We start from the raw sequence: 16886 nt of genomic DNA, 5'->3' as shown, positions 1-16886 counted from the left end.
GCCCCTCAGTTCAGCCTCTGTTTGAAACAAGCCGTTTTAGCTCCTGTCTCTTTAAGGCCCCGCCTCCTGATGAGCCCACTCTGTTCTGATTGGTCAGTTTCAGGAAGCTTCCTCCGGCTCCGGAGGCTACGTAAACAAACTATAGTAGCAGGATTTCACTTCTTTTTCTCCTTCTTTACTCCAAATGTCAACTTGTCAAATCCATCCGTACGTGTTGGAGCTGAACAACACGTGGAAACACCTTAGCAACCACCTTAGCAACCACCTTAGCAACAAAGACTACACATTTATGGGTTTGTGACTTGTTAAAAATTTAAAAAGCATCTGTAAAGGGTAGCTGAAGCCCTGACTTTTGTCTTGCAGGAAGCATTTCTTCATACGTTCACCTCAAGTTTTGGAACTTTGACCTTGTTTAACATCCGACATCAGGACAGGAGATAAATAACAGAAAACTACTGAAGGCAGAATATGTCCCTTCAAAGGTGCTTTCAGACTGTGTCGATGTTCTACATTTTGATTGTCTGCTGCACACACACATGCTAAAAATCCTGCAGATATTCTTCATGTGAAACGGGGTAAATTTGAAGAAGAATCCTCAGTGTGAGTGATGTTTTATTCTGTCTTCTCTCATCAGGAGGTCTCACTCTCAGCAGAAAACCCAGCACCACTAGCTGCATCTGTTTAATTAAAGATAATGACACACATGTTGCACTGGATCCACTGATGTTAGAGAAAGAGGAATAAAGTGACAACATTGAACCTACCGTCATCACCCCCCCCCCCTCCCCTCCCCTCCTCTCTCTCTCTCAGCTGGAGGATGATATAGTCGCTCGTCCAAACTACTTCACCACCATGAAGAACTTTGCGTTGCAGCAGCCGTCGGAGGAGTGGATGATCCTGGAGTTTTCTCAGCTCGGCTTCATCGGTGAGTCGCAGCGTTTATCATCATAATAACAACAACAATAATAATAATAAGAAGATGTCTGCTTGTTGGTATCCATCTTAAACTTTTCAGACATGGAATTTGATTTCTGGCTTCATCTATGTGTTTAAGTTTGTGTCACTTTAATGAAATCTAAATAAAACACCGTTTGTCACAACAGGTCGTAATGTCAGTCGCCCTAAAATGAGCCACAGTTTGTTTGAGTGACAGCTGCCATCTAACAGTCATAGTAACTGTGAGGCGGAGCAGTGGTGACGTTCAGATGACGTTTATATATGTGGGCAGATTTCCTCGTTCAGAGGAGGAGGGAGGACGGAGGCTTTAACCCAACAGTGGACTTTACTACAGGAGACGCTGTTTGTTTCCTGTTTCCAGCTATGACACAACATTGTACACAGCGTAACGTTGGTTTTGATATGAGCTCTACAAACTTGCTTACATATTGGACTTTTAATAATGATGATGAGATGTCATCATCATCCATCATGTGGCGGCTGTGGCTCAGGAGGTAGAGCAAGTCGTCCACTAGGGGTTGTGCCCGAGCACAACATACGTTATTCGGCAAAGCACAAATAGCGGGGTATTATAACGAATATTTATTTCATACAAATATTTTAAAAATTATTTGTTTTTGGGAAGAAAAAAACAAAAACATGTTAAATACCAGCGTGCAGGTCGGTCGGTTACATCGCTATCTCAGTGTCTCTCCTCTGCTCCGCTGTGACGTCTATCAGCAGGTCTCAGTGAGGGGAGTCACATCCACCTGCTACATGACGCACATTTCCTTATTTGGACATCAGTCCTGGAGATAAAGCTGAACTACTGACACAAATGAAGCACTCCCAAGAGAACACTTCATGAACACTTATTGTAACACTTTAATTTTCTAAAATTAAAAGCGTAATAAAAACAAAAACAGGATTTTTAAGCCTCTTTCCACTTTTATTCGAATACAAATAATTTTGCTGCCTCAACAAATACAGATACAAATACAAATACTCTGCACATCCCTAACGTCTGCTAACCAGAAGGTCGGTGGTTCGATCCTCCTGTCCGCATGTAGAAGTGTCCCATATTGCTCCCGATGGTTGCACCAGCAGCTTGCATGGTGGCTTTACTATACATCAGTGTTGATGATGGTTTCCAGATCCTGATGAATTAACGACATGGACACAATAAACAGTCGCACAGTCGTCTGGTTGTTGTTGATCATCGGTGCGACACAATCTGGAAACTGCAGTTTGTCTGAGTGACAGGTGGAGCAGCAGCGTGTTGATATGTAAACAGCTGATTAAAGACATCTTCATCCATTTACGGATAATCGTGAGAGTGGAAATGAGACTCGTGCATGAAGAAATGTGTTTGCACGTTTGTGTTTCTGTCTTTGTGTGCACACACACACAGTTTTAGTTGTGAATCTACAATATTGTCCAGCAGGATAATATCAGCTGCTTTACTTAATGTCAGTCAGGTTGTGTTTATTCAGCTCAGTCATTCATCCAGGGGACTATAATTAGTTTGACCTTTGTTGGCTGTCACCAGACAAACTCTAATACTGCTCACATCCTCAACACAGATTGTTCTGGCTGACATCTGCTGGTCAATACTGGTACTGCAGCTCATTCACATTATTATTATTATTATTATTAAAGTCAGTAGAGACGTTATTAACTGACCTTATAACAGAAAAGCCTCTCTGGCGTTCTTCATAGCTGAAAGACTAAATGAGTTTCTGGTGAAGTACTCAGCGAGGTGAGAAGGCGAGGAGCCACCGACAGGATGTGAAGGTGGAAACTTGATTTCCAGTCTTCCAGCTGTGCGGAGCTCCGTCTGAAGTGAAGCTCACGCTGAATCAAACCCACCAGATTAATTAAAGCGTCAGCCTCCATCTGATCTGCTTTCTAATTACTCTGTCAAGGCTAATCAATGACTTCTGTCATCCTGGATCCAATCAGCCGACGCTGGCGTGTGGAACGCAGCCGCCGCTCGCCTGGAACCGCCGGCTGATCCGGAGTCGACTTTTCCTCAGAACTGATTCCAGCGCTGACAGATGGAGGCGGCGGCGGCGTTCAGAGAGACAGGTCCAGATTTCAGAAAGGTCAGAGGTCAATGAAGCCTGCTGTCTCACCCTCTGACTGCAGATTAAGCCTCCAAATCCTCTCATACAGGTTTAGATACACGTATTTGCAAATAATATGCAAATGCAAAAAAGCTGCAGTTTTGACCCTGCAGGTTGGACAGGTCTCTGCTTCTGGTGACCGTGTGTGTGTGTTTGTGTTTTCTGACCTAAAAAAGAACAGTTCAGACCATCAGAGCCAAAATCCCAAATCTGCTTCACAGCCGGACGAGTCACAGAAACCAGATGATGTTTCTTTAAAGCGCCGACACACACGCACACACACACACACACACACGGAAGGAAAACACACGTCTGCAAACAACAGCGACTTAAATCAGCTTCACCGGAGGCCTGATGAGATATTTCTGATCAACAGACGCCGAAGCTCAGCTCAGACTGTACGAGTGTCTGTAGGGGAGGTGTGTTAATTTAAAAACCACCTGCTGCTGCTCGGTGAGTTTAATCCAGTCCGTCTCTGTATGAGGCTCATTTTGCAGTAATAATTACAGCTGCAGTGAGCGACTGTTTTTCAGTGAACTCGCTGCTCCTCCTGGTCGTTTAAATCCCGACCAGAGTGACGTCCTTCTGTTTCAAAGTGGTAACACTTTGTGTGCTAATCTCCTGGACGTTCTCTGAGTCATTTGCAGTTAATTTTAAGACATTTTACAGCATCAATCTATCTGTAGAATGTCTTAAAGATCAAATGAAAGGATTTGTAAAATAAAGTGTTACCAAATGTTTCTGCTGACCTGACAGATGGAAACATGCGAACAGCAACACGACAGAAAGAGAGTAAAACCCTATAAAAGTCATCAGATGTGATGTCAGCTGCAGGTAGAAGCTGCTGTTCTCCTTCAGACACGTTTTGTTCACATTTAGTCTCCATTAAAAGTCTTGTGAATCAGCTGTTTGCAGCTCCTGTCTGCAGTGTAACACGGATGTTCTTATGGAGGTTTATTGGTGACGCACATCAGACATAATGATATCCTCGGGAAGTGTAAGTCTCACTGAATGATGTCGTGTGTGTTTAGTTTATTCACCTACAGATACAGAGCAGCTGTATCTTTATGATTATCAACTAAACTGTACAAAACACACAGCGAGCGTGTGTGTGTGTGTGTTTGTGTGTGTTGTGTGTGTCCTCGTCTTCCTCTCCTTCTCAGACACACAGAATTACACAGCATCATCTTCTTCTCATGAGGCTTTGCTGCTCCGCTTCCCTCTAATAGGTCCCTGAGTGCTCAGCACCTCATTACTGGAGCCGGGGACAGAAGAATCAAACGCACCTCATTGTCTCTCCAGAGGCTGATTTTCCAGAAACTTGTGTCGCTTTAAAACATCTCGAACAGCTGCAGCAGCAGAAGAGAATGTAAAAGTCCTCCAGCAGTTAAAGGGACAGTCTCCAGTTTTTTTTTTTTATGAATATTCTTTCCCCACATAAAACAATCCAGGAAACATTGATTTAAAGCTGCGTTCAGACAGGATGAACATCGCACTACAGACCCTCCACCGGGGGGCGCCGGAGAGGTGAAGGTGAGGCAAAGATACCTTGTGAGGTGAAGAAGTGTCAGTAATCCTTCTATCCATCTATGAAACACATATTGATGTCATTCAGTGTGACTTCCTGAGCATTTTATTATCTCTAATCACCAATAAACCTCCATAAATCCACTTAGAAACCAGAGATAAAAGAGGCTGCAGAACCTGAGAATCATCACATGTTTAAGTTTTCTTCAGTAATCAGTGATAGTCGTCATGCTAACAGCTGATTCACGTGACTTTAATGGAGACTATTTGACTAAATGTGAACAAATCAGGTGTAAAAATGTGTCTGAAACAGAACAGCAGCTCCTACCTGCAGCTCTGATGAGCTTTTATAGGCTTTTACTCTCCTGGTGCTTTTATTTGTTAGTATAAAATGAAGGAACATGTGAATAAACTGTTACCAAACACGTTTATAGTAGAAGGACAAGCAGCTTTTTCCTCAGAGATCCACTGTAAAATCCAAGGACGGTATTTGAATGACAAGAGGAGCAGCGAGTTCAATGACAGCCGCTCATCGCAGCTGAAATTATTACTGAACAACGAGCCTCACACAGAGACGCACTGGATTAAACTCACTGATGAATATAATCATTCTTTTAACTGTTTAATCACTGTGAAAGCTGCTAACTACATGTTGAAATATGGTCATTTATATGCTGTAGAGACGGTTAAATGTTACCTAGATGTCAAAAAAACACATTAATCAGGTTTATTCCAGTTTAAATTACAACAGCTAGAAATATTTTAACCTTCAAATTAAGACTTAATAATCAGAATTTAAATGACTATGTTTCAGCTCCTGACTGCATGTTAACATAAAACTTTAAAGACCTGGTTTCACCTCAATGAATTTTCACAAAGTTCACTTAAAAGTTGTCAGATTTGGTCAAAACTGAACAAAAAATCATTTTTTTTCAGGATATAGAGGAGAGGGGAAAAAAAGCCTCCTTGTTATTATAAAACATGATTGTTTTGCAGCGCTGAGGATAAAACAGTATTAGTTCCAGTTTGTGATCACTGAGTCTCTGCAGTCTGACTCCCTCGCCGCCTCCGCTCTGCTGGAGGCGTCGCTCCCTCCATCAAAAGAAATTAAACATTTTAAGTGTGAATTATTGATTATGCTAACTGCAGTGGAGACAACAATCAATTATGTCATTATGTGTGATATTCTGGCTGCTGCTGCTGCTGAAACCCTTCGGGGATGGACAGACACTGTGCTGCTCTATTTTTAGAGCCTTTACTGCAGATTATCAGTAAAACATCTCAAACCGTGCACGTTGTGTGCACGTGTGTGTGTGTGTGTGTGTGTGTGTGTGTGTGTGTGTGTGTGATACAGATTTATGTTGAGGTTTTGTGACGGGGAATAATCCGCCTGCAGGGCTCAGGTCCCTCCTGAGGTCAGAATTGATTTGAAGATTAAATCCGATCAGGTTAATAAAGTTTTCCGTCTCGCTGTTCACACGTCCGACCAGCAGGAGGCGACGCCGAGTCACCGACCGCAGATGATCCGCTAACAGAGAGCCGAGGTGAAACAGCTCAGGTCCTCTTGTCTCGATAACAATCCATAGAAGATTTTTATCAAGGCTTTCCTAGAATAGTATTTAAGAGGGCGTGCACGTCAAGCGACAACCTCCGGGGCTGTAAAATGAAGCCAAAAACTGCAGTTCCTTGAACGACCACTTGAGGCTCCAAAAGCGAGTCAATCCTCATAGACCTCCATGTTAAAATGTCCAACTTTACAGCAGAAATAAACATGTTTACAGCCTGGTACAAACAACGGTTTTGGTCTCTGTAGCTAATTTCCTCTTTCATGACGACTGTACGTTTTTATAACTCACCCGTTTAAATTTTATTAAACTGTAAAGTTCTGCATAATGAAGGACATGGCTGCTTTGAGTGACAGGTCCACCAGCCGCTCGGTGGCTTGTTTCAGCCGTTCGGCCCGCCGCTTTACCCATTTTTGATTGGCTGGGAGTTAGGCAGCGTCACGCACTGCCAAGATGGCGACGGCCGGAGCGGCTCACTTTGAGCTTCAAAACCGCTCTTCAGAAACCAACGAGTGACGTCACGGCGACTACGTCCATGTTTTTATACAGTCTATGGTGCACGGTTCTTTACGTCGGCTGTCTGTCATAGTCTGTATATAAAACTGGACACCTGATGGTTTGTGTTGGAGTCTGAAGCCCAGAACTGCAGCTTAGTGAAATATTGCGACAATAGTCCGACTCAGACTACGACTACGTTTAACCTGCTAAATTCTAAAACGCTGTTTTTGCTCAAAAACGACCTCCGTCCACAGCAGGACTTTCAGCTTGTTTCCACAAATACCTCCATCTACATTAAAACGCCCTAAACAGGTAATTCTCCTCCTACTGGGCATGTGCGGAGGACAGACGAGCAAGTCAGCCACAGAAAACCAGCGAAGAAGAAACGATATACTGTTTCTGTTTCATTAAGAGCGCCGCTGCTCAGCCTTGCAGCCAGTGTCTCCCAGTGGTCACTCGCAGTATTGCAGCGTTAAATCCCCCTGCTGCCCAAAAAGCATTTTCCCCCATAAACCACCATTATAAAAGAGACGCCTGTAAAACTGTTGACAGGACGCCTCGAACTGCAAACAACATCAATTATGACTCTTTCTGTTATGAACTTTTGATCCATGGAGGTTTTATGTTTGTAAAACTTTCCTCGAGCCGAGAAAAGCGATTCCTATCGGACTGAATGGGCGCCATTTTTAGTCCAGTATCCAGCTCTTATATATATTATTACACATTATATCTCTAATACATCCATGATCTGTTTCCATGGTGGCTTCACACTTATTAGAGGGCCTGAATTTAGAGATTAAGACCATAATGACTCATTGAAAACAATGATTGACTCAGTGTTTCTAGAGAGAAGTTGAGGCTTTTTGAACGGGAGTCAGTCGGAGCGTCTAGCAGCCGTCGGCGGCGCTTTAAGATGCTTCAGCCTCAAGACGTGATGTCACAAAGTGTTTTAAAAGACACAAAGAAATGTTTCCTGCTCAGAAACGTTGACTAGATTCGCTGCAATCCGTTGCAAGTCGGAAGTCGATAGTTCTGAGTCCCGACTTCCGATCTAAACGCGTCCCAGTGCATCTGCTCGGGAAAACATGGACGCAGGGTTTCATTCCAACCCAACGCTAACAGATTTAACAGATTTAACAGATTTAACAGATTTAACAGATTAACACACGTTTAAAGACTTCTGTCAAGCACAAATCAGCTGGATGGAAACGGAAACAGCAACTACAAAACACGTTTCACAACATGAAATGAACAGATTAGATGGATCTTGCCCAAGTCCGACTTGGAATTCTGACCGTTCCATCACTTTTCCATGTCGGAGGTCGTTTTTTCTGCGGATTGCAGCATCCCGACGCGTCATCACGCGTATCATCGACTGTTCCTGTCTGTCCACTTTGTCTCTGCTTGTTTTCAGACTCTCGTACGTCTGAACCGAACCATTAAAGGAAGAATCCTCAGCTGTAATTCTCCTGGCGCGCGCGTGTGTGTCGGCTGATGAAACTGTTGCATTATGGGTAGTCTGACAGTGATGTTAATGGAGGAGTGTGTGTCGCGCTCTCCCTTCATCACAGACACTCTTTGTTCTCCTTAAAGAGAGAAACTGTGAGACGGAGAGAAGAAGAGAAGAACTCACATCATAAAGATAATAACAGTCAGTCAGTTTACAGGAAGTCAACAGACTTTAACTGTTTTATACTGACAGGAAATGATTTAAAATGTGCACCGTGAATAAAAATCTGCAGGCAAAATGTTAAAAAGTTATGCTAAGTTAAAGGTTTTGTTGTCTGACGTGTTCCTGGAGCTGTTTCACCATCATCCACCTTTGGTTTGAATGTTTTCATTCCTTCCTTTGTGGGTTTTTGAATTTGTTTTGGATTTGGGAATACGACCAAACCGTGCAACAGGAAATTAACTACTTCCTTGTGTGTGTGTGTAGAACGGCGGCTTTGTGAAGTATGTAAATGACGTGCAGAACACTCACAGAGCTTGCAGATTCATGAGAGAAGCCCGGACGCCGATGACTGGTCAGTATCTGTATGTGAGGAATGAACATGGTTTGAACGGGGGGGCGTGTTGTCGAAGGAAAACCGATGAGACGATGAAATATGATCCAGGAGTCCACAGCTGGAGCTGCAGGTTAATGTGTTTAAACATTTATCAGACTCTGAAACACTGAACAGACATACTAATACTAACAGAGAGGATTTTACAGCTTTAAAGAAAGACAATGGTGATTTGTCTTAATGTTAGTCTGAACACTTTTAACCCTTTAAAGACATGAAGACCAAACGTTCTCATTCTCAGTGTCTAATTAAAGCTATAATATGTAATGATTCCACATTAAAATGTCTAAAAACAACTAGACCTGTGTTATATATGGTGTTGAGATGTGTACTTACATTATCAAACCCAGAGAAATCTGTAATTTAATCAAAGTAACGCCTGTCGATGGCGTCATACCTCCTCTACCAAAGAGTAAACACACACAAGATGCAAAAGTCCATTTATGCATATAAATTGACTTTTATTCAGTTTTAAGCCACATTTTCATGATAAATTTAGGTGGTTTTTAACTATATCTTTTAGCCGGAAGAAGGATTTTAGTCATTGGACGTCTGGATCTTAAGTTATCAGAGAAATAAACTGGACAAACGTTAGCAGCAGCTCGGCTAACAGCCCCTCCAGGAAGTCCGGTGGTCACCGAACATCGATGGAGAAATATTGATTTTTTTTAGGTGAAACAGCTTCATTCAGTGTTTTTACCTGTAATCTCCGGGTCTGTTTGTTCTGGAGAGGAGGAGACCTCTGCTGGTAAAAACATCCTGAATGATGAACACTGGAGTAACCCTATCCCGCTGAAGCTGGTTATTTAACAACGAAGACAACAACTCCCATGATCCCTTGCTACCGTCATCACACTCCGTCTTTATTGTTTTGATTGAGACTTCTAGCGGCTGAAATGACAGATTGTGCGTTGAAGCTGTTAGAATCAGCTGTTAGCTGTGATGATTCTCAGCTCTGCAGATTCTTTTTTCTCTGGTTTCTAAGTGGATTTATGGAGATAAAGATTTCCTCAGGAAGTGAAATTCACACTGAATGATATCTATTATAATAATAATAATAACTTTATTTATATAGCACCTTTTAAAACCAAGTTTAGCAAAAGCAGTACAATGCAAAGCAAAGACATGAAACAGGAAACCATAACAGATCTGACCTTAAAAAAGATGGCCGCCAAAGGCAAAGAAAGACAATAAAGAGATGATAAAAAGTTTAAAAAGAAAGATGATCTAAAGACAACGTTACATAAAAGCAAGTCTGTAAAAATGGCTTTTAAGAAGTGATTTAAAAGAAGCTACTGATTCTCCTCAGGCAGGTCGTCGCAAAGTCGAGGAGGTCCTGATGGAAAAAGCACCTTTTAGATTTAAGCCTCAGAAGAGCTCCACCTGAGGATCTGAGGCTGCGGGTTGGCCCGTTCGGGGTCAGCGTGTCTGTCACGTAGCTTGGAGCTTCAGACTCAAATGTGCTTTAAAAGTGATCAGTAAAATCTTAAAATCGATTCTAAAAGGAACAGGCGGCCGATGGAGAGGAGCCAGGATCATCGGGGTGATGAGATGTGATGTCTGTTAAAACCAGTAAGAAGCAGTAAACACATGATCTAGATGTGTTTCATGTGTTCAGATCTGAGTTATGACTTCGTTTCACCTTCAACTCTCCTGCGTTTCGTCCCGCTGACTGTTCAAACCTGAACGAGGCTTAAACACATTTTTCACTCTTTATATGATTTTCTGTCAGCGTGAGAGAGGAGAGGAGCCAGACATCATGTCTGTCTTAACCATGTTCTCTCCTCCTCCTCCTCCTCCCTTCCTCTCCACTCTGATGGAAACAGATTCACTTTACAGAGCGACTGAAATGATTTCTCCTCCCACTTGTGCACTAAATAAACTAAAAGTCTCTTCCTGGTGTCCTGAAGTCCACAGATGATGTGAGTCCAGGTTAACAGTCTGAATGAATCTGAATCACATGATATCCAACCGTTACCGTACGATGTTGTTGTTGTTGTTTTTATCATCAGACGCTTTAGTGACACACAGAAAGCTTCTCGCTCTGCCTGTCAGCTTGTTTGAAATTGAATTTGATGGCGAGATGACAGAGAGAGGAACGGTAGCAGACAGAGAGGGAGACGGAGGTGAATATAGAGCGACGCGGCCCAGCAGGAGTCTCTCAGCTGGATGATGTTGATTTCACACATGGATGTTGTGTTTGACTGTATGAGCATCAATAAAACATCCTCCTCCTCCTCCTCGTCTTCCTCCACCGTCCTCCCACTGGTCCTAGTTTTTGACCTGACGAATCCTCTCCGACCCCGAGTCGCCTGCGAGCAGCGGCTGCTTTAATAAATTCATCAGGGCGAAGCTGACTCACTGGATTAAATCAGACGGAGCTCTCTCTCTCTCTCTCTCTCTCTCTCTCTCCGTGCAGCGCCCGCGGGGGGGCTGCTCTGCATTTCAACTGTTCGAGTCTGAGCTTTATGTTTACTAAGTTTAGCTTTCCTCGTGTCTCGTTTACGTCTGCTGGAGGTTTTTGTATTCAGATGCTTCGTCGTACTTCCTGCCCTCCGGAGGACAAAGTGTCCGAAGCGATCAGGGCCGGCCAGAAGGGGGCGGGGGGGGCGGGCTGGAGCTCTCTGCTGGCCTTTAATTCATCCTCGTCAGCGTCTGTTCAGTCCTGTTTTTGACCTTTAATTCCCAGAACACGTTCCCTCAACTCAACCCGTCTCTGCGATCGTACAGCTGCAACCGTTTTCTGCTTTGAGAGCAAAGTGCAGCCCGTCGAGATGAAAACACGACGCGAGAGCACGACTCCGCTTCATCACGAGGCCCTTTCTGTTTACATGCAATTATTTTTGTTTGTTATGTTTGTATGTTGAGTTTTTGGGGGTTTTTTGCTGGCTTGTTTTGAATTGTCTGATTGTCTTTCTGTATAAAAGATGATTTATTGTTGTATTTTTGTTTGTGTGTGTTAAAAATCTGAAAATTGAATTGAAAAAATGAATCATAATCAACCTCTTCTTCAAAATGATTAAATACAAAGTATCAACTGATGACCATAAACCAAAAATATGTCATCTCAAACCATTAATGAGTAAAAAAAAGTACATGAAAACACAGATTTTAGTTGATGCAGTAGATGAAAGAAAGACAGTGTGATATATTCTGTGAAAACAGAGACGCAGCGTGAAACACAAGCTGTTAAACATCCAGTGAAACGACGACAAAGGATCAACAACATCTAACAGACGTCTGTTCTGGCTGCTTTGACCTTTGACCTTTGACTTCCTCAGTGTTCCTTGTGATGTCGCTGAGTTAAAGGATCAGAGAGTCAGAAATGACACACTAACCTTCACTGACCCCTGACCTCATTCTAAAAACCAACTATTAACCCTCAAACAGCGACGAGACGTCCTCTGGCCTTCACTTCCCAAACGTCTCTGTTACTAAATGCTCTGAGTCTCTGAAACTCACTCTCATGAGAGAAACGTGGTGAAATCTTTGGTCGTCACTCCAACAAGCAGTGTCCTACATCATTCCTGATGGTTTGGAGTGAAAACACAACACATGTTCTCATTAATTTGTCCATGAAACACACAAACCAGAACAATGGAGGTGAAAACAGTTTGTGTGACTCAGACGGACGACGAGCTGCTGATGACGTCTCTGCTTTCATTTTACTTTTTTTCTGTTCACGTCGTAGCGCTACGATTTAGCACACATTCATCATGCAGGTTGACAGACTGAATTATAGGTGACTCACACAGTGTGACGTGCAGTTAACTTACACCATTGTTGTTGTTGTTGTTGCACAGCGTAAAGGCGTCTTTACAGCTGACATGACTGTAGAGTTATTTATCACCTGTGAGCTGAACTAGAGGACAGTAAAGGCAAATTAAACTAAACTATATTTCTTCTTCTCTGACCAGGTAAGATGTTTTTAGTCCTTAAATCTAAACCTTTAAACCAAGTCTTAACCCTGAAAACTTCCTCTATTTCACTTTCCAAACATTTACTCATTTTGGAAAACGTCCCGACTTTCTGAATCTTTAAAAAGCTCCTCAGACTGAATCACCGTCACAGTCCAGTGACTTCACATCCCTCTGCTGCTCTGGGATTTGAACCAGCAGCCTTTCACTAATTAGCGTGCATCTTTTTTAAGGAACAGCTTGGTTCTGCCTTTACAGGGAGCCGACATGATGATGCACGGTTGACTTATTTATCATCTGAACACAGAGGACTGAACCGGAGGGCAGTAAAACGTCAACAGAACTAAACTAAACGTCTCTTCTCCTCCGAGCAGGGAAGATGTTCAAGTCTTTGGACCTGTCGCTCATCGTGGAGTTCATGCTGATGTTCTACAAAGACAAACCCATCGACTGGCTGCTCGACCACATCATGTGGGTCAAAGTGTGCAATCCGGAGAAAGACGCGGTGAGTAGATACTCGCTCTGATGAAGTCGTTACATTCATTCGACAGACAGGTTTTGTCACAAACAAACAGATTTGTTCTTTAGTAGCATCTGCAAGTGATTTCACATCATTTGTGTCAAACTTTTAATTTTCTCTCTGACGTATAAAGTTTCCTGATAACAATCGATCCTACAAGTTTACAACGTTTCTACAAACACTCTTAAATTTCTTCACACGTTTCCCAAAGCTTCACATTAACAGCTTCTTACAGTCTGGTGATGAAGACTGAATGTTAAAGGAACTTTGCATATTTAACTGTCTGTGATCTGCAAAGTGTTAATGTTGTAAACTACACAAATAAATGTTTTACACTTGAAATTGTTCAGTATGAAAACAAATTCTATGATCTGTATAACTGTATGGAATAATCTTAATAATCTTAATCTATGTTTGTATGTAATTATAATCTGGTGGAAGCTGGTTTAAGAAGGTAAACTCTGCTGGAGGTCGACGTTACTCTGAGCCAATAAGCTTCATGAATATGCGTCATTGTGTCATCGTGCTGTATGTAAGTGTGAGACAAACAACATAAACACTGTAAATAAAAACATAAAAACAAAAGAGAAGATAATGAACCTGTAAATATCCCGCTGGGGAAATGACAGAGATCAATATGTTGTGAAGAAGAGGAAGATGAGGATGATGACGACACAGACTGGCTTTATTTTATAATTGAAACATCAGACATCACTTAACAAACAACATCAGTGTTCTTAAAAATGTATAAAAACAATGAAAAGCTGAATAAAACGTGTAGTTTTTGGTTCTTTAAGATGTTCATCTACGTTCATTCATAAGAGCGTCTTCAGTTATGATCGATTTGTGAAACATCTCTGGAGCTGAAGAAGGTTGATAAGATGGATTTTATCTTCATCTCAGCCTTCAGACGCCCACGTCAGTCATACGAGTCATGAACAGACTTTCTGACTCTGCTGGAATTGTTCTTGTGTTGATTTGTATTGTTTAAGTATTAATATTTTTATCTGTTTGTATCTCCGTTCATGTTCCGACTATAAACATTTCCAGTCAATATTTTGTACATTACATTGTGTAACCACTATTTTCACTTATATATTTTACACATTTTCATTATAAATTTCTATTTTGCATCATGTATGATTACTTTACTTTGTTTTTTCCTCTTATTTTGTACAGGTACTTGTATTTTCTTGCATGTATAAACCTGGTTCTGGTTCTGATCTCTTCATCAGAAACACTGCGACCGGCAGAAAGCAAACCTGAGGATTCGGTTCAAACCGTCTCTCTTCCAACATGTCGGGACTCACTCGTCTCTGGCTGGAAAGATACAGAAACTCAAGGTAATTTATTTATTATTCTATACGCTTCACTTTTAATGTTGAGTTTAGTACTTCATTTCTACTTTCTTTCTACTCCACTATGTTTTAAATAGAAACATTTTGCTTTTTATTTGAGTAAGTAAACTAAGTCACCAGCTGCTTGGTTGTGACTGTACAACATACTGAACATAAAGCTTTAAAACATATATTAAACTTGGCTTCTGACTTAATGTTGATATAAAGAAACAATTAATACTTTCACTTTTGACCCATAAGAATATTCCAACGAGCACCATGACTACACCTGTTTATAAGCTTTTTATTGGGCCATAAATGCGTCGTATAAATCTAAAATGTACATTTTATACTTTAAAATGTTGTTTGAAAACAGTCATGGCTGGTTGACCAATCAGGACGCTTGAAGGTTCTAACGTTTTTTTTTTCACTGTGTGGTCATTTGTATGTTTTTTCTTGATCTCGACACCCCGTCATGTAGAAGAGCCCGGCGTCAAAATACTAATAATGATAATAATTTAATCTTTCTGTTTATATTTTGCACAGATGGAGAATATTCTTGAAGACATTTGTGTTAAATCAAATTTTCATAAACTGTCATATGCAAACATGAAGGTTCCTGTGTAGAAATACCAGCTAATTTAAAAAATAAGTTCATCATTTCAATTTAATAAACAAATAAATGGTCAAACTGAAACTAATGAGACGTAATTTTCAATTAATTTTGGCAACAAAAGTGTCAAAACTAACATTAGTAAATACAATCATGGTAAAATTACTGACATTTTTCAAGTTTGTAAAATGTATGAATAATAAAAAACACATTCTGAACATTCACAGAAATAAAATACCACCTGCAGCATTTAAATAAACTTTAAAATACATCAAATATTCATAACTGTTATAATTTCTTACATTTTTCTATCTTTCAGTCTTCCTAATTGTCATTCAATGTAAAATACTGGATTATTCAAAGTCCTGGATTATCTTCAAAACAACATTTATTAAATTATTTATTTCTACAATATCTTCATGGCAAATAAACTACTGTTAAACTACGATTAAGGTTCAGGAAAGATAAAGGTTCTCCAGCATGAAGGTTTTGCTGCATCCTCGTCCTCCAGATCAACCTCCACACTCGTACTTCCACTTCTCTCCATAAAGGACAAAAGCTGTTTGCTTCAGAATCGTCCCTCAGACACTGAGCTGGTAAAATAAAATCTAAACATCTGTATAGAATATTTAACCTTCAGCCAGCTTCCAGTACTGAGCAGCAGACAGGTTTTATAGGTCAGCCGTCAGAGGGAAGGTTTGAAGCTGAGTGAGTTTGAAGCAGGGTGAGGTTCAGTCTTCTCTGCAGAGATGAAGATTGAAAGCCTCTGCAGTTGTCGGCTGAGCGCAGAAACCGCAGTATCTCACAGCGGTGGCAGCTTCGGCTCCTGCCAGCAGCTCAGAGCCGAACGCCTCGGCTTAATGCCTCTGATTACTGTTAAGAGCGATGGATATTAGCCCCGCTGACTGGTGCTGCAATCTGGTCCAATCAATTTGATATTGATCCGGCCGTCGCGGACCAGTGCCTCCTCGTAGTAGAGATTGAACCACAGAGGCTGACCTGCATGGGACCGTGTAAAGATGGAGGCTAAACACAGCTATTACCCTTCAGCTTGAAATGTTCTCTGCGGTTTTAGTCAGATAATCAGCACTGAATTTTAAAAGTTAAATTGAAAGAAGCAAAGTGGAAGTGGGATTTATTCGTCTGTGGAGTCGAGAGTGTTATTGAGAGCGTTGAGCTGAGAGATTTGTTCCATTGTGAAAACTACTCCAGAAAAATCAAAATAATTACTGGAGTGAAAATAAAGAATATTATGAATTTCTAAGACACTTGTTCACAAAGGTTTTGGCTTGTGAGCCTTTATAGCAGGGGTCAGCTATTAGGTTCAACCATGGGCTAGTTATTTAAGGATTTTTCATTGGAGGGTTATTAAGCAGCACAGCGGAAAAACAGGCCTGTATGTCTTGTTTATTTATAACTCTGTTCAGGGTTGTGTCTGCAGGCTGATGTAATTTTGGCATTAATAAGTGGTAGCTAACAGTTACAGCTTATTTTAATACTCATTTGGCTAAAAAATGACTCATACACAAATGTTCTGTGTTGCACTTTGAGACTAGAGACGTACTTATGATATCCAAACACAGCGGCTGCTTCATTCATGGCTGACTGAAAGTACTGTCGATGTTGTTGTTGGCATCAGCACACACCATTTCTCTTCAACTGCCAACTATTTATATACATAAAAAAATATCTGTTATGTTTGGAATAGACTAAAGTTGTGGAATTGAAACAGAAATTCGCACATTAAAATGTAATTTCTGGTTTATTGGACATAATTTCAGCAC

At 41.2% G+C, this 16886-nt stretch overlaps 1 protein-coding gene across 1 annotated transcript in view; it reads left to right on the top strand.

The window, feature by feature from the left end:
- mgat4b (alpha-1,3-mannosyl-glycoprotein 4-beta-N-acetylglucosaminyltransferase B) overlaps positions 1-16886 on the top strand; it is a 107422-nt gene that overhangs the window by 75508 nt on the left and 15028 nt on the right. Inside the window, exons 8-10 of the mRNA XM_044363192.1 lie at positions 811-925; positions 13007-13137; positions 14388-14495. Coding sequence (XP_044219127.1) covers positions 811-925; positions 13007-13137; positions 14388-14495 — 354 coding nt within the window. The remainder of the gene's footprint in view (positions 1-810; positions 926-13006; positions 13138-14387; positions 14496-16886) is intronic.

This window comes from Thunnus albacares, chromosome 10, assembly GCF_914725855.1.
Source record: "Thunnus albacares chromosome 10, fThuAlb1.1, whole genome shotgun sequence".
In the NCBI taxonomy this organism is placed as follows: Eukaryota; Metazoa; Chordata; class Actinopteri; order Scombriformes; family Scombridae; genus Thunnus; species Thunnus albacares.
This window is presented reverse-complemented; position numbering and strand designations above follow the sequence as displayed.